At 45.3% G+C, this 26468-nt stretch overlaps 1 protein-coding gene across 4 annotated transcripts in view; it reads left to right on the top strand.

The window, feature by feature from the left end:
- GRIA1 (glutamate ionotropic receptor AMPA type subunit 1) overlaps nucleotides 1-26468 on the top strand; it is a 315034-nt gene that overhangs the window by 201305 nt on the left and 87261 nt on the right. For all 4 annotated transcript variants that reach the window (XM_069763529.1, XM_069763528.1, XM_069763527.1 and 1 more), the window contains exons 5-6: nucleotides 10279-10332; nucleotides 12990-13151. In XM_069763529.1, the coding sequence (XP_069619630.1) occupies nucleotides 10279-10332; nucleotides 12990-13151 (216 nt within the window). The remainder of the gene's footprint in view (nucleotides 1-10278; nucleotides 10333-12989; nucleotides 13152-26468) is intronic.

Here is a 26468-nt window from a genome sequence, read left to right as displayed (position 1 = left end):
GGTGGTAGATAGAGATGAGGGATCAGATGCAGGATGGTGCCGCACTGTGGAGAGTACGGTGTAGGGTGGTAGATAGAGATGAGGGATCAGATGCAGGATGGTGCCGCACTGTGGAGAGTACGGTGTAGGGTGGTAGATAGAGATGAGGGATCAGATGCAGGATGGTGCCGCACTGTGGAAAGTACAGTGTAGGGTGGTAGATAGAGATGAGGGATCAGATGCAGGATGGTGCCGCACTGTGGAAAGTACAGTGTAGGGTGGTAGATAGAGATGAGGGATCAGATGCAGGATGGTGCCGCACTGTGGAGAGTACGGTGTAGGGTGGTAGATAGAGATGAGGGATCAGATGCAGGATGGTGCCGCACTGTGGAGAGTACGGTGTAGGGTGGTAGATAGAGATGAGGGATCAGATGCAGGATGGTGCCGCACTGTGGAGAGTACGGTGTAGGGTGGTAGATAGAGATGAGGGATCAGATGCAGGATGGTGCCGCACTGTGGAAAGTACAGTGTAGGGTGGTAGATAGAGATGAGGGATCAGATGCAGGATGGTGCCGCACTGTGGAGAGTACGGTGTAGGGTGGTAGATAGAGATGAGGGATCAGATGCAGGATGGTGCCGCACTGTGGAGAGTACGGTGTAGGGTGGTAGATAGAGATGAGGGATCAGATGCAGGATGGTGCCGCACTGTGGAAAGTACAGTGTAGGGTGGTAGATAGAGATGAGGGATCAGATGCAGGATGGTGCCGCACTGTGGAAAGTACAGTGTAGGGTGGTAGATAGAGATGAGGGATCAGATGCAGGATGGTGCCGCACTGTGGAGAGTACGGTGTAGGGTGGTAGATAGAGATGAGGGATCAGATGCAGGATGGTGCCGCACTGTGGAGAGTACGGTGTAGGGTGGTAGATAGAGATGAGGGATCAGATGCAGGATGGTGCCGCACTGTGGAGAGTACGGTGTAGGGTGGTAGATAGAGATGAGGGATCAGATGCAGGATGGTGCCGCACTGTGGAAAGTACAGTGTAGGGTGGTAGATAGAGATGAGGGATCAGATGCAGGATGGTGCCGCACTGTGGAAAGTACAGTGTAGGGTGGTAGATAGAGATGAGGGATCAGATGCAGGATGGTGCCGCACTGTGGAGAGTACGGTGTAGGGTGGTAGATAGAGATGAGGGATCAGATGCAGGATGGTGCCGCACTGTGGAGAGTACGGTGTAGGGTGGTAGATAGAGATGAGGGATCAGATGCAGGATGGTGCCGCACTGTGGAGAGTACGGTGTAGGGTGGTAGATAGAGATGAGGGATCAGATGCAGGATGGTGCCGCACTGTGGAAAGTACAGTGTAGGGTGGTAGATAGAGATGAGGGATCAGATGCAGGATGGTGCCGCACTGTGGAGAGTACGGTGTAGGGTGGTAGATAAAGATGAGGGATCAGATGCAGGATGGTGCCGCACTGTGGAGAGTACAAGTAGGGTGGTAGATAGGGATGAGGGAGCAAATGCAGGATGGTGCTGCACTGTGGAGAGTACGGTGTAGGGTGGTAGGTAGAGATGAGGGAGCAGATGCAGTATGGTGTAGCACTGTGGAGAGTACGGTGTAGGGTGGTAGATAGAGATGAGGGAGCAGATGCAGGATGGTGCCGCACTGTGGAGAGTACGGTGTAGGGTGGTAGATAGGGATGAGGGATCAGATGCAGGATGGTGCCGCACTGTGGAGAGTACGGTGTAGGGTGGTAGATAGAGATGAGGGATCAGATGCAGAATGGTGTAGCACTGTGGAGAGTACAGTGTAGGATGGTAGATAGAGATGAGGGAGCAGATGCAGGTTGGTGCCGCACTGTGCAAAGTACGGTGTAGGGTGGTAGATAGAGATGAGGGATCAGATGCAGGATGGTGCCGCACTGTGGAGAGTACAAGTAGGGTGGTAGATAGGGATGAGGGAGCAAATGCAGGATGGTGCCGCACTGTGGAGAGTACGGTGTAGGGTGGTAGGTAGAGATGAGGAAGCAGATGCAGTATGGTGTAGCACTGTGGAGAGTACGGTGTAGGGTGGTAGATAGAGATGAGGGAGCAGATGCAGGATGGTGTAGCACTGTGGAGAGTATGGTGTAGGGTGGTAGATAGAGATGAGGGAGCAGATGCAGGATGGTGTAGCACTGTGGAGAGTATGGTGTAGGGTGGTAGATAGAGATGAGGGATCAGATGCAGGATGGTGCCGCACTGTGGAGAGTACGGTGTAGGGTGGTAGATAGAGATGAGGGATCAGATGCAGGATGGTGCCGCACTGTGGAGAGTACGGTGTAGGGTGGTAGATAGAGATGAGGGATCAGATGCAGGATGGTGCCGCACTGTGGAAAGTACAGTGTAGGGTGGTAGATAGAGATGAGGGATCAGATGCAGGATGGTGCCGCACTGTGGAGAGTACGGTGTAGGGTGGTAGATAGAGATGAGGGATCAGATGCAGGATGGTGCCGCACTGTGGAGAGTACAAGTAGGGTGGTAGATAGGGATGAGGGAGCAAATGCAGGATGGTGCTGCACTGTGGAGAGTACGGTGTAGGGTGGTAGGTAGAGATGAGGGAGCAGATGCAGTATGGTGTAGCACTGTGGAGAGTACGGTGTAGGGTGGTAGATAGAGATGAGGGAGCAGATGCAGGATGGTGCCGCACTGTGGAGAGTACGGTGTAGGGTGGTAGATAGGGATGAGGGATCAGATGCAGGATGGTGCCGCACTGTGGAGAGTACAAGTAGGGTGGTAGATAGGGATGAGGGAGCAAATGCAGGATGGTGCCGCACTGTGGAGAGTACGGTGTAGGGTGGTAGGTAGAGATGAGGGAGCAGATGCAGTATGGTGTAGCACTGTGGAGAGTACGGTGTAGGGTGGTAGATAGAGATGAGGGATCAGATGCAGGATGGTGCCGCACTGTGGAGAGTACGGTGTAGGGTGGTAGATAGAGATGAGGGATCAGATGCAGGATGGTGCCGCACTGTGGAGAGTACGGTGTAGGGTGGTAGATAGAGATGAGGGATCAGATGCAGGATGGTGCCGCACTGTGGAGAGTACGGTGTAGGGTGGTAGATAGAGATGAGGGATCAGATGCAGGATGGTGCCGCACTGTGGAAAGTACAGTGTAGGGTGGTAGATAGAGATGAGGGATCAGATGCAGGATGGTGCCGCACTGTGGAAAGTACAGTGTAGGGTGGTAGATAGAGATGAGGGAGCAGATGCAGGATGGTGCCGCACTGTGGAGAGTACGGTGTAGGGTGGTAGATAGAGATGAGGGATCAGATGCAGGATGGTGCCGCACTGTGGAGAGTACAAGTAGGGTGGTAGATAGGGATGAGGGAGCAAATGCAGGATGGTGCTGCACTGTGGAGAGTACGGTGTAGGGTGGTAGGTAGAGATGAGGGAGCAGATGCAGTATGGTGTAGCACTGTGGAGAGTACGGTGTAGGGTGGTAGATAGAGATGAGGGATCAGATGCAGGATGGTGCCGCACTGTGGAGAGTACGGTGTAGGGTGGTAGATAGGGATGAGGGATCAGATGCAGGATGGTGCCGCACTGTGGAGAGTACGGTGTAGGGTGGTAGATAGAGATGAGGGATCAGATGCAGAATGGTGTAGCACTGTGGAGAGTACAGTGTAGGATGGTAGATAGAGATGAGGGAGCAGATGCAGGTTGGTGCCGCACTGTGCAAAGTACGGTGTAGGGTGGTAGATAGAGATGAGGGATCAGATGCAGGATGGTGCCGCACTGTGGAGAGTACAAGTAGGGTGGTAGATAGGGATGAGGGAGCAAATGCAGGATGGTGCCGCACTGTGGAGAGTACGGTGTAGGGTGGTAGGTAGAGATGAGGAAGCAGATGCAGTATGGTGTAGCACTGTGGAGAGTACGGTGTAGGGTGGTAGATAGAGATGAGGGAGCAGATGCAGGATGGTGTAGCACTGTGGAGAGTATGGTGTAGGGTGGTAGATAGAGATGAGGGATCAGATGCAGGATGGTGCCGCACTGTGGAGAGTACGGTGTAGGGTGGTAGATAGAGATGAGGGATCAGATGCAGGATGGTGCCGCACTGTGGAGAGTACGGTGTAGGGTGGTAGATAGAGATGAGGGAGCAGATGCAGTATGGTGTAGCACTGTGGAGGGTACGGTGTAGGGTGGTAGATAGGGATGAGGGATCAGATGCAGGATGGTGCCGCACTGTGGAGAGTACGGTGTAGGGTGGTAGATAGAGATGAGGGATCAGATGCAGGATGGTGCCGCACTGTGGAAAGTACAGTGTAGGGTGGTAGATAGAGATGAGGGATCAGATGCAGGATGGTGCCGCACTGTGAAGAGTACGGTGTAGGGTGGTAGATAGAGATGAGGGATCAGATGCAGGATGGTGCCGCACTGTGGAGAGTACAAGTAGGGTGGTAGATAGGGATGAGGGAGCAAATGCAGGATGGTGCTGCACTGTGGAGAGTACGGTGTAGGGTGGTAGGTAGAGATGAGGGAGCAGATGCAGTATGGTGTAGCACTGTGGAGAGTACGGTGTAGGGTGGTAGATAGAGATGAGGGAGCAGATGCAGGATGGTGCCGCACTGTGGAGAGTACGGTGTAGGGTGGTAGATAGGGATGAGGGATCAGATGCAGGATGGTGCCGCACTGTGGAGAGTACGGTGTAGGGTGGTAGATAGAGATGAGGGATCAGATGCAGAATGGTGTAGCACTGTGGAGAGTACAGTGTAGGGTGGTAGATAGTGATGAGGGAGCAGATGCAGGATGGTGCCGCACTGTGGAGAGTACAGTGTAGGGTGGTAGATAGAGATGAGGGAGCAGATGCAGGTTGGTGCCGCACTGTGCAAAGTACGGTGTAGGGTGGTAGATAGAGATGAGGGATCAGATGCAGGATGGTGCCGCACTGTGGAGAGTACAGTGTAGGGTGGTAGATAGAGATGAGGGAGCAGATGCAGGTTGGTGCCGCACTGTGCAAAGTACGGTGTAGGGTGGTAGATAGAGATGAGGGATCAGATGCAGGATGGTGCCGCACTGTGGAGAGTACAAGTAGGGTGGTAGATAGGGATGAGGGAGCAAATGCAGGATGGTGCCGCACTGTGGAGAGTACGGTGTAGGGTGGTAGGTAGAGATGAGGGAGCAGATGCAGTATGGTGTAGCACTGTGGAGAGTACGGTGTAGGGTGGTAGATAGAGATGAGGGATCAGATGCAGGATGGTGCCGCACTGTGGAGAGTACGGTGTAGGGTGGTAGATAGAGATGAGGGATCAGATGCACGATGGTGCCGCACTGTGGAGAGTACGGTGTAGGGTGGTAGATAGAGATGAGCGATCAGATGCAGGATGGTGCCGCACTGTGGAGAGTACGGTGTAGGGTGGTAGATAGAGATGAGGGATCAGATGCAGGATGGTGCCGCACTGTGGAAAGTACAGTGTAGGGTGGTAGATAGAGATGAGGGATCAGATGCAGGATGGTGCCGCACTGTGGAAAGTACAGTGTAGGGTGGTAGATAGAGATGAGGGATCAGATGCAGGATGGTGCCGCACTGTGGAGAGTACGGTGTAGGGTGGTAGATAGAGATGAGGGAGCAGATGCAGTATGGTGTAGCACTGTGGAGGGTACGGTGTAGGGTGGTAGATAGGGATGAGGGAGCAGATGCAGGATGGTGCCGCACTGTGGAGAGTACGGTGTAGGGTGGTAGATAGGGATGAGGGATCAGATGCAGGATGGTGCCGCACTGTGGAGAGTACGGTGTAGGGTGGTAGATAGAGATGAGGGAGCAGATGCAGGATGGTGCCGCACTGTGGAGAGTACAAGTAGGGTGGTAGATAGGGATGAGGGAGCAAATGCAGGATGGTGCCGCACTGTGGAGAGTACGGTGTAGGGTGGTAGATAGAGATGAGGGAGCAGATGCAGGATGGTGCCGCACTGTGGAGAGTACGGTGTAGGGTGGTAGATAGAGATGAGGGAGCAGATGCAGGATGGTGCCGCACTGTGGAGAGTATGGTGTAGGGTGGTAGATAGAGATGAGGGAGCAGATGCAGGATGGTGCCGCACTGTGGAGAGTACGGTGTAGGGTGGTAGATAGAGATGAGGGAGCAGATGCAGGATGGTGCCGCACTGTGGAGAGTACGGTGTAGGGTGGTAGATAGAGATGAGGGAGCAAATGCAGGATGGTGCCGCACTGTGGAGAGTACGGTGTAGGGTGGTAGATAGAGATGAGGGAGCAGATGCAGGATGGTGCCGCACTGTGGAGAGTACGGTGTAGGGTGGTAGATAGAGATGAGGGAGCAGATGCAGGATGGTGCCGCACTGTGGAGAGTACGGTGTAGGGTGGTAGATAGAGATGAGGGAGCAGATGCAGGATGGTGCCGCACTGTGGAGAGTACGGTGTAGGGTGGTAGATAGAGATGAGGGAGCAAATGCAGGATGGTGCCGCACTGTGGAGAGTACGGTGTAGGGTGGTAGATAGAGATGAGGGAGCAGATGCAGGATGGTGCCGCACTGTGGAGAGTACGGTGTAGGGTGGTAGACAGAGATGAGGGAGCAGATGCAGGATGGTGCCGCACTGTGGAGAGTACGGTGCAGGGTGGTAGATAGAGATGAGGGAGCAAATGCAGGATGGTGCCGCACTGTGGAGAGTACGGTGTAGGGTGGTAGACAGAGATGAGGAAGCAGATGCAGGATGGTGCCGCACTGTGGAGAGTACAATAAACAAACCCAAACACCAGTATTATGGAGGCACCAGGGAGACCAAACTGGATTATAAAATAATATCTTTATTAACTAATAGTAGCAATACAGAAAAAAATAATTTTTAAAATAAAACAGACTGTTGTGCGAATCAGGACAGTATGTATAATAAAAGTAAACCCATAAACACAATTCATATAAGTGCCACCAATGGGCATGTGCAAGGTAATGATTCCCCTTTAAGGAATATAGGCAATTCGCTAAAAATCTTGTGTCATTGTGCCAGAAAAAAGTTTAAAAATATATATATATAACAAATATAAAAAATATACAAAAACAATATATAAACAATGTAAATAGCAATGGGTGAAGGTCACACACAAAAAAGCTGTGCAAAATTGCGGCAAGTAATATAAAGTGCTTAAGTGTGGAAATCGATTCAGGGAGGAATCCTCACATGTGCATAGGGGAATCCCTGAGAGCTGTGCAAAGCTGCAGAATCACAAAGTGCAATGTGCTGAAAAAGTGACTCAGGAAAAAAAAAAATTCAGGGAAAGATACAGGTCCTTCTCAAAAAATTAGCATATAGTGTTAAATTTCATTATTTACCATAATGTAATGATTACAATTAAACTTTCATATATTATAGATTCATTATCCACCAACTGAAATTTGTCAGGTCTTTTATTGTTTCAATACTGATGATTTTGGCATACAACTCCTGATAACCCAAAAAACCTGTCTCAATAAATTAGCATATTTCACCCATCCAATCAAATAAAAGTGTTTTTTAATAACAAACAAAAAAACCAACAAATAATAATGTTCAGTTATGCACTCAATACTTGGTCGGGAATCCTTTGGCAGAAATGACTGCTTCAATGCGGCGTGGCATGGAGGCAATCAGCCTGTGACACTGCTGAGATGTTATGGAGGCCCAGGATGCTTCAATAGCGGCCTTAAGCTCATCCAGAGTGTTGGGTCTTGCGTCTCTCAACTTTCTCTTCACAATATCCCACAGATTCTCTATGCGGTTCAGGTCAGGAGAGTTGGCAGGCCAATTGAGCACAGTAATACCATGGTCAGTAAACCATTTACCAGTGGTTTTGGCACTGTGAGCAGGTGCCAGGTCGTGCTGAAAAATGAAATCTTCATCTCCATAAAGCATTTCAGCCGATGGAAGCATGAAGTGCTCCAAAATCTCCTGATAGCTAGCTGCATTGACCCTGCCCTTGATGAAACACAGTGGACCAACACCAGCAGCTGACATGGCACCCCACACCATCACTGACTGTGGGTACTTGACACTGGACTTCAGGCATTTTGGCATTTCCTTCTCCCCAGTCTTCCTCCAGACTCTGGCACCTTGATTTCCGAATGACATGCAAAATTTGCTTTCATCAGAAAAAAGTACTTGGGACCACTTAGCAACAGTCCAGTGCTGCTTCTCTGTAGCCCAGGTCAGGCGCCTCTGCCGCTGTTTATGGTTCAAAAGTGGCTTTACCTGGGGAATGCGGCACCTGTAGCCCATTTCCTGCACACGCCTGTGCACGGTGGCTCTGAATGTTTCCACACCAGACTCAGTCCACTGCTTCCTCAGGTTCCCCAAGGTCTGGAATCGGTCCTTCTCCACAATCTTCCTCAGGGTCCGGTCTCCTCTTCTCTTTGTACAGCGTTTTCTGCCACATTGTTTCCTTCCAACAGACTTACCATTGAGGTGCCTTGATACAGCACTCTGGGAACAGCCTATTTGTTGAGAAATTTCTTTCTGGGTCTTACCCTCTTGCTTGAGGGTGTCAATGATGGCCTTCTTGACATCTGTCAGGTCGCTAGTCTTACCCATGATGGGGGTTTTGAGTAATGAACCAGGCAGGGAGTTTATAAAAGCCTCAGGTATCTTTTGCATGTGTTTAGAGTTAATTAGTTGATTCAGAAGATTAGGGTAATAGGTCGTTTAGAGAACCTTTTCTTGATATGCTAATTTATTGAGACAGGTTTTTTGGGTTATCAGGAGTTGTATGCCAAAATCATCAGTATTAAAACAATAAAAGACCTGACAAATTTCAGTTGGTGGATAATGAATCTATAATATATGAAAGTTTAATTGTAATCATTACATTATGGTAAATAATGAAATTTAACACTATATGCTAATTTTTTGAGAAGGACCTGTACTATTAGAGCATTACCTTAGGGTGCCTCACTGTCCTGTAAACGCACACACACACCCGACGCGCGTTTCGGAAATCACTTCCTTCGTCAGGGTCCCTGATTGTTTTTGTATATTTTTTATTTTTTATATTTGTTATATATATATTTTTTTTTTTTAAACTTTTTTTATGGCACAATGACACAAGAATTTTAGGGAATTGCCTATATTCCTTAAAGAGGAATCATTACCTTGCACATGCCCATTGGTGGCACTTATATGAATTGTGTTTATGGGTTTACTTTTATTATACGTACTGTCCTGATTCATATAACAGTCTGTTTTATTTAAAAAAAATTATTTTTTTCTGTATTGCTACTATTAGTTAATAAAGATATTATTTTATAATCCAGTTTGGTCTCCCTGGTGCATCCATAATACTGGTGTTTGGGTTTGTGTCTGGTCATGAGTGGTTTCCATTTTTCTTTCTTGTTTTAACACCTAGGGCAATCACTACTATTAAAATCTTATTTTTTGCAAATCCTTTATAGGTTTAAATTGTTTTGCACAATTTTTTTTAAAGGTGCCATTCTGCACCCTTTTCTACCTGCCTGGCACCAATGCAGTCCTGTGCACTGTGGGTCCATTTGGTTCTTCAGTGCCAGTGCTTTGTATTGGTACTGCTTCTCTATGCCAAGACTCAGCTAGTAGGGTCTGTAAAAAACATTGCTATTTTGGAAAATGTATACAATATACCTTTACATTAAAGGGTAGAAAGACATCTCCCTAGTGCCACTTATAGTGCCCTGTAGCTCAACGTCAGAACCCATTTTGGAGCCTTGAAATCTAATTAGTAGCCAGACCATCAATCCATATCTATAGATATCATCGTTACCAAATGTTTGCTCCTGGTCAGTACAGAGTAGGACTCCGATTTCTTCTGGAACCCTACTTTGTACTGATAAGGAGCACTTTCTCTACATCTTACCAATTGGATTCTCTGGTTTCGCCGATATCCTAGTCTTGCTTCATCAAGGGTTGGATTTAAACAACACAGTGTTGCCCATAGGTGGCATTGATGATAGTTTTCTTACTTCTGGAGGAGAGTTGTTTTGCATATTTTTTAGTTTTTTTTGTCCAGGGAGCATTTCTTGTATATCTGGATCTCTGTGAGGAGAAACAATACCTTCCCAGAGATGCTACAGTATATATGTTTTTATTGTATCATTTTCATTCATTGTATATGGTACATCTAGTATTTGATGTCTCTCAGTCATTTCAGTCTGATTTATTCCATTACCCGGTGCAGTCTGTTCTCCTGTCATTTTTTTTTTCTTGACCACACTTTCGGTTACGTAAGGCTCTAGAACGCCTACACCATTTTCCACAATGTGTTCAGTGAAGCTGTGATAGTAATTAACCAGATTTCTCTTCCTTGCAGATCATCAAGCTAGAAAAAAACATTGTCGGCTATCATTATATTCTTGCGAACCTGGTAAGTGAAGTATAGGATTTTAGATGAATTTGCAGAGGCGGGTTTCACTGTTGGAGTTTGTTCTGTGCTGGGTCATTGTGCAAATGGAGGCATTGTTGATAAGCATGTGGTGAGCGCATTACTTTGCATGTGTTGCCAAAGGAACCGATGAACAATGCAGCTCAGCGGCGTTCTGTGCATGTTAGCAGCTGCTATGAAATTGTAGCCTTTGTTGCGGAAAACAAAATAAAAAATATTTCCAATTTGTACGGAATGCATAGTGTACAAAAAGTGTAAAAAAAGACAATTCCAATTCATTTACTTTGAAATGACGGAAATAAATTACTCAAAATGAATTATCTTGAGTATTTTTCTAATAAGTTATACAATATAATGAGCTTAGAGCTGAAAGCAAATATCAACAAATGCAGAATATTAGGCGTAAGGAAACAACAAGTGACTGATGATAAAGAATCAAGAAGGCATGCTTCATGTAGAATTATTACTCTTTTTAGTTTACCCCACTGGTGTATAAGGATGGGCAGATACTCAGGACCTCCTATCTAGCAGGCAGAATGGGGATAAGGCCGCAATGTACTTGAAATAGCTGTCAGCCAAATGATGGTTCAGCCGGTAGCTATCTCACCTGACTGACCCATACAAAAGAATGATCAATCTGACATGTTCTCTGTGAGAGAGCTGCTGCTAGATGTGTCTTGTGGTGGTTTATCTCAGAAAGAACAAAAGAATCAGCAGTCCGAAATCTGACATGCCGAATCCTTAACTCCCCGAAAATGAATTCTCTGAGGTCTCCATACACATTAGACTGTTGGTCAATCCTGTCGTCATGGGCAGGTTTGACTTACATAGCCTAATGTGTATTAGGAAGCTATATTCCTACTCGTTGGTAAATCCTGGCTTTTCCTTTGCATTATACTGATGGATCATTAGCTAATTTCCATGAGTTGGTTTAATTTCTTAAGTAATGACCACCGAAGGAAAAGCCCTCCCCCCCACAAAAAAAGAAAACACCCAAGGAAAACTAACTCCTTCGCGTAAGACCTCCTTTCATAACAAACGGACTAGATCAAAGAACCGCTCTAAAAAATTAAATAATCCACTCATATAACCCAAGTTTAACAGTAATTTCCCAACTCACCTTTGATGTTAGTGTTTCCCATATTGGGTTCTGACCCAGGAATACTCCGAAAACAAAGCCAATGAGTTCCAGCATAGAACAAACCAATCTGAATCCATAGGCTCATTTCAGTAGGTGGGTAGAATTTATTCTCTAGCCAGCAAAAGGATAACCGCCTGAGAGTTATGACCACCCAAGGTGAAGCCCCCGAAAAAAGCACTTAAGGAAACTAACTCCTTCACGTAAGACCTCTTTCATAAGAAATGGACTAGATCAAAGAACCACTCTAAAAAATTAAATAATCCACTCATATAACCCAAGTTTAACAGTAATTTCCCAACTCACCTTTGATTTTAGTGTTTCACATATTGGGTTCTGACCCAGGAATATTCCAAAAACAAAACCAAGGAGTTCCAGCATAGAGCACACCAATCCGAATCCATTGGCTCATATCAATGGGTGGGTAGAGTTTATTTTTTTAGCCATCAAGAAGATAACCACCTGAGGGTTCCAGAAGTTGGAAATGACCCCATCATCATCATCGACTACTTCTTGAGGGACCACTTCTATGAGTACAGGTTGATCAGGTCAAACAGTTCCTTTAAGAAATTAAGTTATACACTAAGGCACCAATTGATCAAGACCAACATTTTTCACACCAGTGGCACGGTGTGGAATGCAAGGTGCCTGATTCATTGAGACACATGCGTCTTAATGTATCAGACAAGGTGTGAAGTGGGGTGTACTTCTGTGTCTACTCCTTTTCACAAATCTTCCTTTAGTCTGGGACTGGAGTAAGATTTGTGCTGTAAGGGATGCCAATGCTCATCATTAATTTTCCGAGTGGTTGTCATCCTGCCCCGTCATGCCCTTGTCTTTCCCCAGCTCTTCACAGTTTGTCGGAGCTGAGCAAAAAGAGTATGAAAATGCCAAAGGTCACAAAGTTTTTGCTCAGCCTCACGTTGATTTCTGGCCAGATTTCTGGCATAAAGGCTTTTATGAGTAAAGGCTTAAATATGTTTGATATTAGTATTTTAGTTTTTTACACATTGGGTGCTCCCAAGTCCTGACTCCGTAATCATCTGTCCCCTAAAGAGAATTATTGAAGTTCTGCATAGAGTAATCCAATCTAAAGCCAACAGTTAGTAGAATCGCTTACTAATATATACTACATTTTTAAGTTATGTCACATGTAAGCCATTTTTTGCTGATTGACAGTGAGGATATTATGTGAAAATCCATCAAGCTATGCCCTTGATGGTGTGCCCTAATAAGAGATTTCTCAAGTAGACCTCAGTTGAACTTTGTCCATACAGTAAAATGTTTACCATAATGTTTTATAAGACAAATATACAAAAATTAAAGAATAATCAAGAAAAGATTGGATAACAAAGACAATAAAAGACCTAGACATATCACCAAATGCAGAAGACCTGAAACTGAGGTCAATCTTCGCAACATCTGGGGCAAAATAACTATTCTTACAACACATTCATATTCTATAAACTCATGCCTTTACACACAAATTGTCATTTTTCAGGGTTTCATGGACATCGAATTGCAGAAATTTAAAGAAGCAGGAGCCAATGTTACAGGTTTTCAACTAGTTAATTACACAGATGCCAGAGTGTCTCAGATCTTACAACAGTGGAAAAGCTATGATGGTCGAGAACAACCTCGTGTGGACTGGAAGAAACCAAAGGTAAGTTGTTAACAATAACTCTGCCATTCTTAATGTCTGAAGTGATGCAATTAGAGGACTATATTTAGGATAATGGAACCCATAACAAAGTCAAAATTGACACCCTCTTTTCTTTGTGGTGCTCCGGGTCTTCATATCAGCCATTGTTCTAAGAGATAAGACTTAGGGCTTGTTTGTCTTTCATGTATTTTAAGAGTGATGACATTTCGGCTATTTAGGCTACCTATGTGATGCCTATGAAAGGGGGATTGGATGAACCCATTCTACAAAGAAAATATTGCAGTATCTATGACTGTCTTCATTGTGTATACTGTGTTCCCCATGGCTTCACAGGGAAAAATTTAAAGAAGTTGGCCACTACTTTTGTTATTGATGGCCTCCTTAGGATAGGCGATCAATATCTGATCAGTTGGGTGTGACATCCGGCACCCACGCCGATCAACTGTTGCTGGCCAAAAAACAGCAGCTCTGTCCAAACTATAATGCCCATTGCCAGGTACTAGAAAATCTACCCCTTATTTATATCTGCAGGACCCAGCTGCGGAAACTATAGAATTGCAGAGCTGCTGTGTTCCAGAAGCATCCAAGAACTTCCAGCCAGCGCTAGTAAAAAGCTGATTGGCAGGGGTGGCAGGCATCACACCCCCACCAATCAGATATTGATGACCTATCCTAAGGATAGACCATAAATTAAAAAGTAGTGTCTGACCTCTTTTTTATGTATTATAAATGATAAATATTAAAGTCAGTGAGTTGTCCATGTAACAGAAAGCCAAGTTCCTCAGAGCATTTTAAAAAATTTTTCCAGATCATAACCAATTAATTTTTATATCCATGGCTAGGTTTAGGTGGGATTTCTAGACCGTTCCCACCACAATATTATTTACACATTCCCACATTCTCATTGTTTTTCCGATCCTGGCTCATAATAAGATGTTTGACAACGTACCATTGTCTTTATCTTATAGCTCAGGAACCCCGGCTTAGTAAATCGTATCTTTAAGATCGTTGCCGATGTAATGCTCCTTGTGTATCTGCGCGGCTAATTTTCCAGGACGTCTCGGCCAAATCTCGGGTAATTCGTGCGTTAATCTAAGCTTGTATACAAGCTCAGAAGAACAACAGCTGTTACATGGAAACAAAGAATATTGAATGCTGATAGAAACAAATGCTTGGTCTGGCAATTGTTCTTATTAAAAGGTTCGCTAAACCGAGAACACAGCTTGAAAGCATGATTGAGTGGATTTATAAAGATCGAGCGCTCTTTGTGTGATTGCAGAAGGATGCGTAGACCCTCCTATTTCCTTTATGTGTACCCTATATTTCCCCAGGAAACAATTGGAGCCTCTAATAACAGAGATTTTTAGGATTCAAGTATATATTAGTACATACTCTTTAAGTAAGAATATGCTTATGCATCGACTGATAAAAAATAAAGTGATGGCAGGTAACAGTTTAGATCAGAAGATTCTAATGTATATATATTGAAATTATCATCACATGATGCTCATTGAATATATGCTAGCAAAATGATACTCCTCGCTGTACAACAGACATTTGGATATTGCAGCAAATTACATTGAAGAACATTGCACCATCTACTGCTGTCTTAGGCCAGTCTCACAAGTCCAGATAATTCCGGTATCGGAAAAATCGGTACCGGAATTATCCGTGTCCGTGTGTCTACCGTGAACATCAGTGTGGCACACGTGCGGCAGCCGTGTGCCGCCTGTGTGCCAACTGATACCACACGGACCGTACAGGAGACAGTGCTACAAGTAAGCGCTGTCCCCTGCATCTGGTGCTGAAGCCGCCATTCATATCTTCTCTCCAGCAGCGTTCGCTAGAGAGAAGATATGAAAAATCCTTTTTTTTTTTTTTCGTGTTTAAAATAATGATCCCTGTCCCCACCCCCTTCCCACCCCCTGTGCGCCCGGCGGCACAACGTGACCGCTCATACAGGAGAAGCTGGCGCTGAGAGGATGCTGCGAGGGAGCCGGGTGAGTATTTTATTAACAGCGGGTGGGCGCACAGGGGGTGGGAGGAAGGAGGGGACAGGGATCTTTATTGTAAACATGAAAAGTAAAAAAAAAAAGGATTTTTCATATCTTCTCTCCAGCGAACGCTGCTGGAAAGAAGATATGAACGGCGGCTTCAGCACCACGCTGGGGGACAGCGCTTACTGTAGCGCTGTCTCCTGCACGGCACACGGACTGCACATGGACAGCGTCCGTGTGCGGTATGTGTTTTACACGGACCCATTGACTTTAATGGGTCCGTGTAATACGTGCGCTCCCACGAACACTGACATGTCTCCGTGTTTTGCACACGGACACACGGTCCGTGAAACCACGCTGACATGTGCAGAGACACATTGATTTCAATGTGTCTACGTGAGTCAGTGTCTCCGGTACGTGAGGAAACTGTCACCTCACGTACCGGAGCCACTGACGTGTGAAACCGGCCTTAAGTGACACTGACACCTGATATATGTTTGGTTATAGGGTTATTTCTTACTAGAGATGATTAAATCTTTTAAATTAATTTTCCCAAAGATTTGATTTGTAGTAACTCAAAATATTGCGAAGGCTCCAATCGTCCTGAAAAGACTAAAGTCTCCTACGAATGTAGCCTTAGTAATGTCAACGTGACTTCACCATGGAAAAAGATTGTAAATCTGGAGTAACCCACAGTTCATTTAATAACACATTGCAGTGATAGACATTTCATGTTCTTAAAATCAGTCCAAAACTGATCCCTGTTAGTTATTTGTGATCAGGCAGACCTTTTGCACAACTCTGACTCAAACTGATGGTGTCGCTGTCAGAGGTAACATCATCTTGCTGTGACTGAAATGATGATGTGCCATATATCCCACAACACCCACAACTTCCTGCTTAGTACTATGCTTACTAGAGCCAAAGGAGGTCAATTGTGGCCTGCGTTTGGTAGTACTTCTGCCCTAACAGTTGGTGCCAGTGATTGTACTTCTACCTCTGCTAGCAGCTACCACATTCTTAGCCATGGTATTTTTTTTTAATTTTATTTTCCAGTACCCCATCCAATGCCTCTTTTTATTTTACCGTACATTTTGCACAACACAATAAGTAACTTTTGTCATCTTTTTCAACCCTGTTATTCAACTTTTACTAAAAAAAAAAAAAAACACAAAAATTGAGCTTGGTTTAAGTTGGTATACATGCAGCACGCAAACACATGTTCACCTGCAAGAAGCAGAATGAGCTTCTGTACCGAAATAAGTAAAAAGCAAAAGTACATTTAAATAACACAGTGTTCTTAGTAATACTGTTTTTGATTGAAAATAGCATAAAAGCCATTCCACCGTCGACAAGGTGACTCTAATCAGGACGGTCCTACACTGTCTAATATTAAAAACCTTAACATGTGTCAGCGTTGACCTCAGTGTGTGAATAAGGGCAGACAAAAGGACTGGGTCCTGACCTGTGGACACCTGTTGTGAATTCTGTGGCAGAGCTCCCTCTTGTGGTCACAAGTGGTACTTCGGCTGATTCTCTCTGGGAGCTTCCGTTTGTGGAGGAAAGTGGTACTGCGGCTTCTGAGTTTCCTCCCTCAGGTGATCTGGTGAGGTCGTTAGGTGCTTCTCTACTTAACTCCACCTAATGCTTTGATCCTGGCTTCCTGTCAATGTTCCAGTGTTGGACTTGTTTTTCCCTGGATCATTCCTGTGGCCTGCTGCTCTGCATAGCTAAGTTCTTCTTTGCTATTTGTTTGCTATTTTTTCTGTCCAGCTTGTCTAATTGTTTTGCTGGAAGCTCTGGGACGCAAAGGGTGTACCTCCGTGCCGTTAGTTCGGTACGGAGGGTCTTTTTGCCCCCTTTGCGTGGTTTTATTTAGGGTTTTGTGTAGACCGCAAAGTTATCTTTCCTATCCTCGCTCTGCTAAGAAAGTCGGGCCTCACTTTGCTGAATCTATTTCATCCCTACGTTTGTCTTTTCATCTTAACTCACAGTCATTATATGTGGGGGGCTGCCTTTTCCTTTGGGGTATTTCTCTGAGGCAAGGTAGGCTTATTTTCTATCTTCAGGCTAGTTAGTTTCTCAGGCTGTGCCGAGTTGCATTGGCAGAGTTAGGCGCAATCCACAGCTGCCTCTAGTGTTGTTTGGAGAGGATTAGGGATTGCGGTCTGCAGAGTTCCCACGTCTCAGAGCTCGTTCTATGTTTTTGGGTTATTGTCAGATCACTGTATGTGCTCTGACCGCTATGTCCATTGTGATACTGAATTGCCTATCACAACAGTACAGGAAGCCAGAAGTGCTAATGATTCTCAATAGAGGGAAAAAAGAAGTTCTGAGACCATTTTTTTTTCTTTGCACTGTGTTTTGCCTTTTTTTTTTTCCCCATTTGGGTGGTTCAGGACACAGGTGTAGCAATGGACATTAAAGGTCTGTCTTCATGTGTGGATCAGCTCACGGCAAGAGTTCAAAATATTCAAGATTTTGTGGTTCAGAATTCTTTGTTAGAACCGAGAATTCCTATTCCAGATATGTTTTTGGAGATAGAACTAAATTTCTGAGTTTCAAAAATAATTGTAAACTATTTCTGGCTTTGAAACCTCGCTCCTCTGGTGACCCAGTTCAACAGGTTAGGATCGTCATTTCTTTTTTGCGTGGCGACCCTCAGGACTGGGCATTTTCTCTTGCGTCAGGAGATCCTGCATTAAGTAATATCGATGCGTTTTTCCTGGCGCTTGGATTGCTGTACGATGAGCCTAATTCAGTGGATCAGGCAGAAAAAAATTTGCTGGCTCTTTGTCAGGCTCAGGATGAGATAGAGGTATATTGCCAGAAATTTAGAAAGTGGTCTGTGCTCACTCGATGGAATGAATCTGCGCTGGCAGCTATATTCAGAAAGGGTCTCTCTGAAGCCCTTAAGGATGTCATGGTGGGATTTCCTATGCCTGCTGGTTTGAATGAGTCTATGTCTTTGGCCATTCAGATCGGTCGACGCTTGCGTGAGCGTAAATCTGTGCACCATTTGGCGGTATTACCTGAGATTAAACCTGAGCCTATGCAGTGCGATAGGACTATGACCAGAGTTGAACGGCAAGAACACAGACGTCTGAATGGGCTGTGTTTCTACTGTGGTGATTCCACTCATGCTATCTCTGATTGTCCTAAGTGCACTAAGCGGTTCGCTAGGTCTGCCACCATTGGTACAGTACAGTCAAAATTTCTTCTGTCCGTTACCTTGATCTGCTCTTTGTCATCGTATTCTGTCATGGCGTTTGTGGATTCAGGCGCTGCCCTGAATTTGATGGACTTGGAATATGCTAAGCGTTGTGGGTTTTTCTTGGAGCCCTTGCAGTGTCCTATTCCACTGAGAGGAATTGATGCTACGCCTTTGGCCAAGAATAAGCCTCAATACTGGACCCAGCTGACCATGTGCATGGCTCCTGCACATCAGGAGGTTATTCGCTTTCTGGTGTTGCATAATCTGCATGATGTGGTCGTGTTGGGGTTGCCATGGCTACAAGCCCATAATCCAGTATTGGATTGGAAATCCATGTCGGTGTCCAGCTGGGGTTGTCAGGGGGTACATGGTGATGTTCCATTTCTGTCAATTTCGTCATCCACCCCTTCTGAGGTTCCAGAGTTCTTGTCTGATTACCGGGATGTATTTGATGAGCCCAAGTCCGATGCCCTACCTCCGCATAGGGATTGTGATTGTGCTATCAATTTGTTTCCTGGTAGTAAATTCCCAAAAGGTCGACTGTTTAATTTATCCGTGCCTGAGCACACCGCTATGTGCAGTTATGTGAAGTAATCCCTGGAGAAGGGGCATATTCGCCCGTCATTGTCGCCATTAGGAGCAGGGTTCTTTTTTGTAGCCAAGAAGGATGGTTCGCTGAGACCTTGTATAGATTACCGCCTTCTTAATAAGATCACTGTTAAATTTCAGTACCCCTTGCCATTGTTATCTGATTTGTTTGCTCGGATTAAGGGGGCTAGTTGGTTCACCAAGATAGATCTTCGTGGTGCGTATAATCTGGTGCGAATCAGGCGAGGCGATGAATGGAAAACTGCATTTAATATGCCCGAGGGTCATCTTGAGTATCTAGTGATGCCATTCGGACTTGCCAATGCTCCATCAGTGTTTCAGTCCTTTATGCATGACATCTTCCGAGAGTACCTGGATAAATTCCTGATTGTGTACTTGGATGACATTTTGATCTTCTCGGATGATTGGGAGTCTCATGTGAAGCAGGTCAGAACCGTTTTTCAGGTCCTGCGTGCTAATTCTTTGTTTGTGAAGGGATCAAAGTGTCTCTTTGGTGTGCAGAAGGTTTCATTTTTGGGGTTCATCTTTTCCCCTTCTACTATCGAGATGGATCCTGTTAAGGTCCAAGCCATCCATGATTGGACTCAGCCGACATCTCTGAAAAGTCTGCAAAAGTTCCTGGGCTTTGCTAATTTTTATTGTCGCTTCATCTGCAATTTTTCTAGTGTTGCCAAACCATTGACCGATTTGACCAAGAAGGGTGCTGATTTGGTCAATTGGTCTTCTGCTGCTGTGGAAGCTTTTCAAGAGTTGAAGCGTCGTTTTTCTTCTGCCCCTGTGTTGTGTCAACCAGATGTTTCTCTTCCGTTCCAGGTCAAGGTTGATGCTTCTGAGATTGGAGCAGGGGCTGTTTTGTCGCAGAGAGGTGCTGATTGCTCGGTGATGAACATAGTAACATAGTAACATAGTTAGTAAGGCCGAAAAAAGACATTTGTCCATCCAGTTCAGCCTATATTCCATCATAATAAATACCCAGATCTACGTCCTTCTACAGAACCTAATAATTGTATGATACAATATTGTTCTGCTCCAGGAAGACATCCAGGCCTCTCTTGAACCCCTCGACTGAGTTCGCCATCACCACCTCCTCAGGCAAGCAATTCCAGATTCTCACTGCCCTAACAGTAAAGAATCCTCTTCTATGTTGGTGGAAAAACCTTCTCTCCTCCAGACGCAAAGAATGCCCCCTTGTGCCCGTCACCTTCCTTGGTATAAACAGATCCTCAGCGAGATATTTGTATTGTCCCCTTATATACTTATACATGGTTATTAGATCGCCCCTCAGTCGTCTTTTTTCTAGACTAAATAATCCTAATTTCGCTAATCTATCTGGGTATTGTAGTTCTCCCATCCCCTTTATTAATTTTGTTGCCCTCCTTTGTACTCTCTCTAGTTCCATGAAGCCATGCGCTTTTTTTTCCAGGAAGTTTTCGCCTGCTGAGCGAAATTATGATGTGGGCAACCGAGAGTTGCTGGCCATGAAGTGGGCATTCGAGGAGTGGCGTCATTGGCGTGAAGGAGCTAAGCATCGCGTGGTGGTATTGACTGATCATAAGAACTTGACTTATCTCGAGTCTGCTAAGCGTTTGAATCCTAGACAGGCTCGTTGGTCGCTGTTTTTTGCCCGTTTTGACTTTGTGATTTCGTACCTTCCGGGCTCTAAAAATGTGAAGGCAGATGCTCTGTCTAGGAGTTTTGTGCCCGACTCTCCGGGTTTATCTGAGCCGGCGGGTATCCTCAAGGAAGGAGTAATTGTGTCTGCCATCTCCCCTGATTTGCGGCGGGTGCTGCAAAAATTTCAGGCTAATAAACCTGATCGTTGTCCAGCGGAGAAACTGTTTGTCCCTGATAGGTGGACGAATAAAGTTATCTCTGAGGTTCATTGTTCGGTGTTGGCTGGTCATCCTGGAATCTTTGGTACCAGAGAGTTAGTGGCTAGATCCTTTTGGTGGCCATCTCTGTCGCGGGATGTGCGTACTTTTGTGCAGTCCTGTGGGATTTGTGCTCGGGCTAAGCCCTGCTGTTCTCGTGCCAGTGGGTTGCTTTTGCCCTTGCCGGTCCCGAAGAGGCCTTGGACACATATCTCTATGGATTTTATTTCAGATCTTCCCGTTTCTCAAAAGATGTCAGTCATTGGGTGGTCTGTGATCGCTTTTCTAAGATGGTCCATCTGGTACCCTTGTCTAAATTGCCTTCCTCCTCTGATTTGGTGCCATTGTTCTTCCAGCATGTGGTTCGTTTGCATGGCATTCCAGAGAATATCGTTTCTGACAGAGGTTCCCAGTTTGTTTCGAGGTTTTGGCGAGCCTTTTGTGGTAGGATGGGCATTGACTTGTCTTTTTCCTCGGCTTTCCATCCTCAGACTAATGGCCAGACCGAACGAACCAATCAGACCTTGGAAACCTATCTGAGATGCTTTGTTTCTTCCGATCAGGATGACTGGGTGTCCTTTTTGCCTTTGGCTGAGTTCGCCCTTAATAATCGGGCCAGCTCGGCTACCTTGGTTTCACCATTTTTCTGCAATTCTGGGTTCCATCCTCGTTTCTCTTCAGGACAGGTTGAGTCTTCGGACTGTCCTGGTGTGGATACTGTGGTGGACAGGTTGCAGCAGATTTGGACTCATGTAGTGGACAATTTGACCTTGTCCCAGGAGAAGGCTCAACGTTTCGCTAATCGCAGATGCCGTGTGGGTCCCCGACTTCGTGTTGGGGATCTGGTTTGGTTATCTTCTCGTCATATTCCTATGAAGGTTTCCTCTCCTAAGTTTAAACCTCGTTTCATTGGTCTGTATAGGATTTCTGAGGTTCTTAATCCTGTGTCTTTTCGTCTGACCCTCCCAGATTCTTTTTCCATACATAACGTATTCCATAGGTCATTGTTGCGGAGATACGTGGCACCTATGGTTCCATCTGTTGACCCTCCTGCCCCGGTTTGGTGGAGGGGGAATTGGAGTATATTGTGGAGAAGATTTTGGATTCTCGTGTTTCTAGACGGAAACTCCAGTATCTGGTTAAATGGAAGGGTTATGCTCAGGAAGATAATTCCTGGGTTTTTGCCTCTGATGTCCATGCTCCCGATCTTGTTCGTGCCTTTCATGTGGCTCATCCTGGTCGGCCTGGGGGCTCTGGTGAGGGTTCGGTGACCCCTCCTCAAGGGGGGTACTGTTGTGAATTCTGTGGCAGAGCTCCCTCTTGTGGTCACAAGTGGTACTTCGGCTGATTCTCTCTGGGAGCTTCCGTTTGTGGAGGAAAGTGGTACTGCGGCTTCTGAGTTTCCTCCCTCAGGTGATCTGGTGAGGTCGTTAGGTGCTTCTCTACTTAACTCCACCTAATGCTTTGATCCTGGCTTCCTGTCGATGTTCCAGTGTTGGACTTGTTTTTCCCTGGATCATTCCTGTGGCCTGCTGCTCTGCATAGCTAAGTTCTTCTTTGCTATTTGTTTGCTATTTTTTCTGTCCAGCTTGTCTAATTGTTTTGCTGGAAGCTCTGGGACGCAAAGGGTGTACCTCCGTGCCCTTAGTTCGGTACGGAGGGTCTTTTTGCCCCCTTTGCGTGGTTTTATTTAGGGTTTTGTGTAGACCGCAAAGTTATCTTTCCTATCCTCGCTCTGTTAAGAAAGTCGGGCCTCACTTTGCTGAATCTATTTCATCCCTACGTTTGTCTTTTCATCTTAACTCACAGTCATTATATGTGGGGGGCTGCCTTTTCCTTTGGGGTATTTCTCTGAGGCAAGGTAGGCTTATTTTCTATCTTCAGGCTAGTTAGTTTCTCAGGCTGTGCCGAGTTGCATAGGCAGAGTTAGGCGCAATCCACGGCTGCTTCTAGTGTTGTTTGGAGAGGATTAGGGATTGCGGTCTGCAGAGTTCCCACGTCTCAGAGCCCGTTCTATTATTTTGGGTTATTGTCAGATCACTGTATGTGCTCTGACCGCTATGTCCATTGTGATACTGAATTGCCTATCACAACAGACACCAGTCTGAGGAAGCCTTTAAATGTAATTTCCAGCTCAGGAGAGGGAGGCCACACCCTGGCTTGCACAGAATGCCAAAATACAAGGAAAAAATGAAAACATTGAGCTTGGTTTAAGTTGGTATCCATGCCGCACATTTAAATGTCTATATTTTGTTTTTCTATTTTTTAACAATAGCCCTTCTCAAAATGATGTGATAAGCATTGCAAGTCAGGTACACGAGCAAAAGTCCAGCAAATTCAACAGAGCACTGAATGGGTGTGGCATTCACAGATATAAAATTTGATTAACAAAAGAGAAATACAACAAAATTTGCTAGGGACACACTCAGTTTACGAGGCACACACTCACAGTTAAATGTCTGGAAATTGGGGAATTTTCTTTTGTATTTTAACCCCATTTTTCCGCGGATAATTTTCATTTTTGCATTTTCATTTTTTTCTTCCCCTTTTCCAAAAGCCATAACTTTTTTTATTTTTCCATCCACATACTGTAGATGTTTGAGAGCTTATTTGTTTGTGGGACGAGTTGTACTTATTAATGACCCAATCTATTTTACCACACAATGAACTGGAAAATTTAAAAAATAATGCAGTGAAATTGCAATTACGTCATTTTCTTTATTAGGGATTTATTTTCAAGACGTTCATTCTGCTGTATAAATTACCTGACATAATGATTCTTCCAGTCAGTACGATTATGGAGATATCAAATTTTTCAAATTTTTTTAAATAGTTTCAGTGGTGACAAAAAATTCAGAAATTTGTAAAAAAAAAAAAATTGATTTGTGTCGCCATTTTTTGAGATTTGTAATGTCTCAATTTTTCAATCTGTAGAGCTGTCTGAGGGCTTTTTTCGCAGCACAAGCAGATGTTTTTATTGATGCCATTTTTCGGATAGATAACATCATTCTGATCACTTCTTATTTCATTTTTTTCGTGGCATTGTGGCAACGATCTGCTTTTGTCGACTGTCTCTTTTCTCTTTCTTTTTGCCATACGAAACCGAATTTTGAAAAATATATTTTTGGAAAGCGAAGGTGTATGACTACTTGTTTAGACGCGGAGGGAAATGAGCACATATTTATCACGGATCACATTTGCGGCTTGGTTTGCCCTCTTTGAAGCTGTCATGACAACAAATCTTGTGAAGATTATTATTATTATCATCATCCATGACAACATGTGGGAGAGACATTTTTGACCCAATATCCTGTATTTAGTAATGCTGCCGCTTATAATACCTGCCGCCCCCATGCTGGATCCGATGACTCATTGGATTTACCTGTCAGGATCATTATGGCTCATCTAAGCGCATCTTATGAAACACAAAGTCATTTCCTTATAGTTTAATTAGTTCAGTGGTGAATATGGTGAATATACGACCATTTGTAAGAGGCTCTTCTAATCTGTGACCATTTCTGGTGGACACGGTTGCTCGGCACGCCATGTTTTCTAGGTGATATTGTACTTTTCATTCACTGGTGTCATCTCTCATTATATACTGTAACTATGGCTTCTTCATTTTGACCTAGTAGATCACCAGACTGTAAGTAACAGGGTAGCAGGCATATCAGTAACTATGGGGCCTTGCAACTATGTTAACCAATCTCCTAAGCTGCAATTAGTGAGGTTGGCCCAGACTTAAAGGGGTATTCCCAGCTCCAAGATCCCATCCCAATATGTAATAGATGACATGTAATAATAATAATATTAGCAAATCCCTCCAATTAGAAATGTAGTATAGTTCTCCTGATATACTATGTCACTTACCCCATATACATGGCATTGCAGGACCTTAGATATCCATGGTTATGAGTGACCATCAACAGCTAACTAACTAAACTGTCGCTATACAAGTGGTGATCACCATGCATACCTAAGCTACTTTAATGCGCTGCACATGGGGTAAGCGACACAGCAAATCAGGAGAATTATGCTACATTTCTTATTGGAGGTATTTGCTAATATTATTATTATTATACCTACTATGTATCGGGATATAATTTTGGAGATGAGAATACCCCTTTAAGGCATCCATAGTGTCACTATATGAGTGGTGATCACCATGGATACCTAAGCTATGGTAATGTCCTGCACATGGAGTTACGCGACACAGCGGATCGATCAGGAGAACTTTACTACATTACTAATTGGAGGTATTTGCTAATGGAGCGCCCTCCAGTAGGGCAGTGGGGTACTCGGATCCGGGCCCTTCCGTTCTCAAGGGGGATGTCACAGTGGCTGACCCGGTTCGTGGCCCTAGGGGACGTCCATTGAGAAATGGGGGAAAGGTCTTTAAAGGGGAAATGTTTGTGACGCCACCTGTGGTATTTGGTCAGGGTGACCGACGCTGCTTAGGGGTCCGCTAGGGTGATGTTATGGCAGCTAGATGGTATACCTTCCCACAGGTGAAGTATATCCCCAGGGCTTCCCGGAGTGTACATGGTGGATGGTGTGAGGCGCAGTGAAGAACGAGGACACAAGGGTACAGTCTCTTTACCTTTTTACTGAAGGCTTCAGCATCCACAGTCCAGAGCACCAGACCACAGGGCAGGCAGTGTCCGGCCGGTCTGAAGGCAATTCCAGAGTCCCCTTATCCAGGTGGAAATCAGTAGCCTTCCTCTAGTGCCTGAGTGTTGTAGTCCCTCCCTGCTGAGCTTCTCAGTGAGGTTTTCACAACTGTTGTTGGTGTTCTAGATGTTAAGTCTTTCTCTCTGTTCCCCTGAACTGGAATGGATAGGACAAACCCATATGACTGATGGCCTGAGGCTTTTTACAGGGACCCTATCACGCTCCAGCCCCCACAAGTTGCCAGCGTGCCTCCTGGGTATAAGGTTCGGGCAGCCAACGTGGAATTAACTATCCTGCCAGTCTCTGAAGTAATGCATAGAGATCCTTACTCCCTCGGAGTTCTGGCTACCGGCTTCTGCGCCTCAGAAAGGAGGCAGCCTTTTACAGGGCAGAACTCCTTCTGGTTTCCTCTCCTTTTGCTATGCCTTCGTTTCTCACCCGCTACAACACAATTCTCTTCGAGTCCTTTCTAGGCCTCTGACAGGATCCCACCACTGTCAGGGACCACTCTGTCTGCAGCTCTTAGATGTTCCTCCTTCCCCCTTTCTGCCTGACAGGTTCTGCCTGGGTGAAGCCCAGTCAGCTTCTGCCTAACTTCCTATCCAGCCCACCAGTTTAACCTAATTGTGAGGAGTGCCCTAATAGATAGGAGCAAAGCTCCCCCTGGTGGACTGGAGTGTGAAGTGTGGTGTATGGTTTTTGATACCTGGTAAAGTGATCTCTTTTATTGCCATCAGACATAACATCACTCCCCCTGGTGGAAGAATAACATTACTGCAACGACCAGGACCCTGGGGCGCTGCACTAATATTATTATTATTATTATTATTATTATACCTACTACGTATCGGGATAGAATTTTGGAAATAGGAACACCCTTTAAGGCATTCATAGTGTTTTTGCCATTGATGCCACAGGTATCGCTATTGGGATAACAGATATAATATATACTTTT

This window comes from Ranitomeya imitator, chromosome 4 (genome assembly GCF_032444005.1).
Source record: "Ranitomeya imitator isolate aRanImi1 chromosome 4, aRanImi1.pri, whole genome shotgun sequence".
Classification (NCBI taxonomy): Eukaryota; Metazoa; Chordata; class Amphibia; order Anura; family Dendrobatidae; genus Ranitomeya; species Ranitomeya imitator.
Note: the sequence above shows the minus strand (reverse complement) of the source record. Positions and strands in the feature narration are given on the sequence as shown.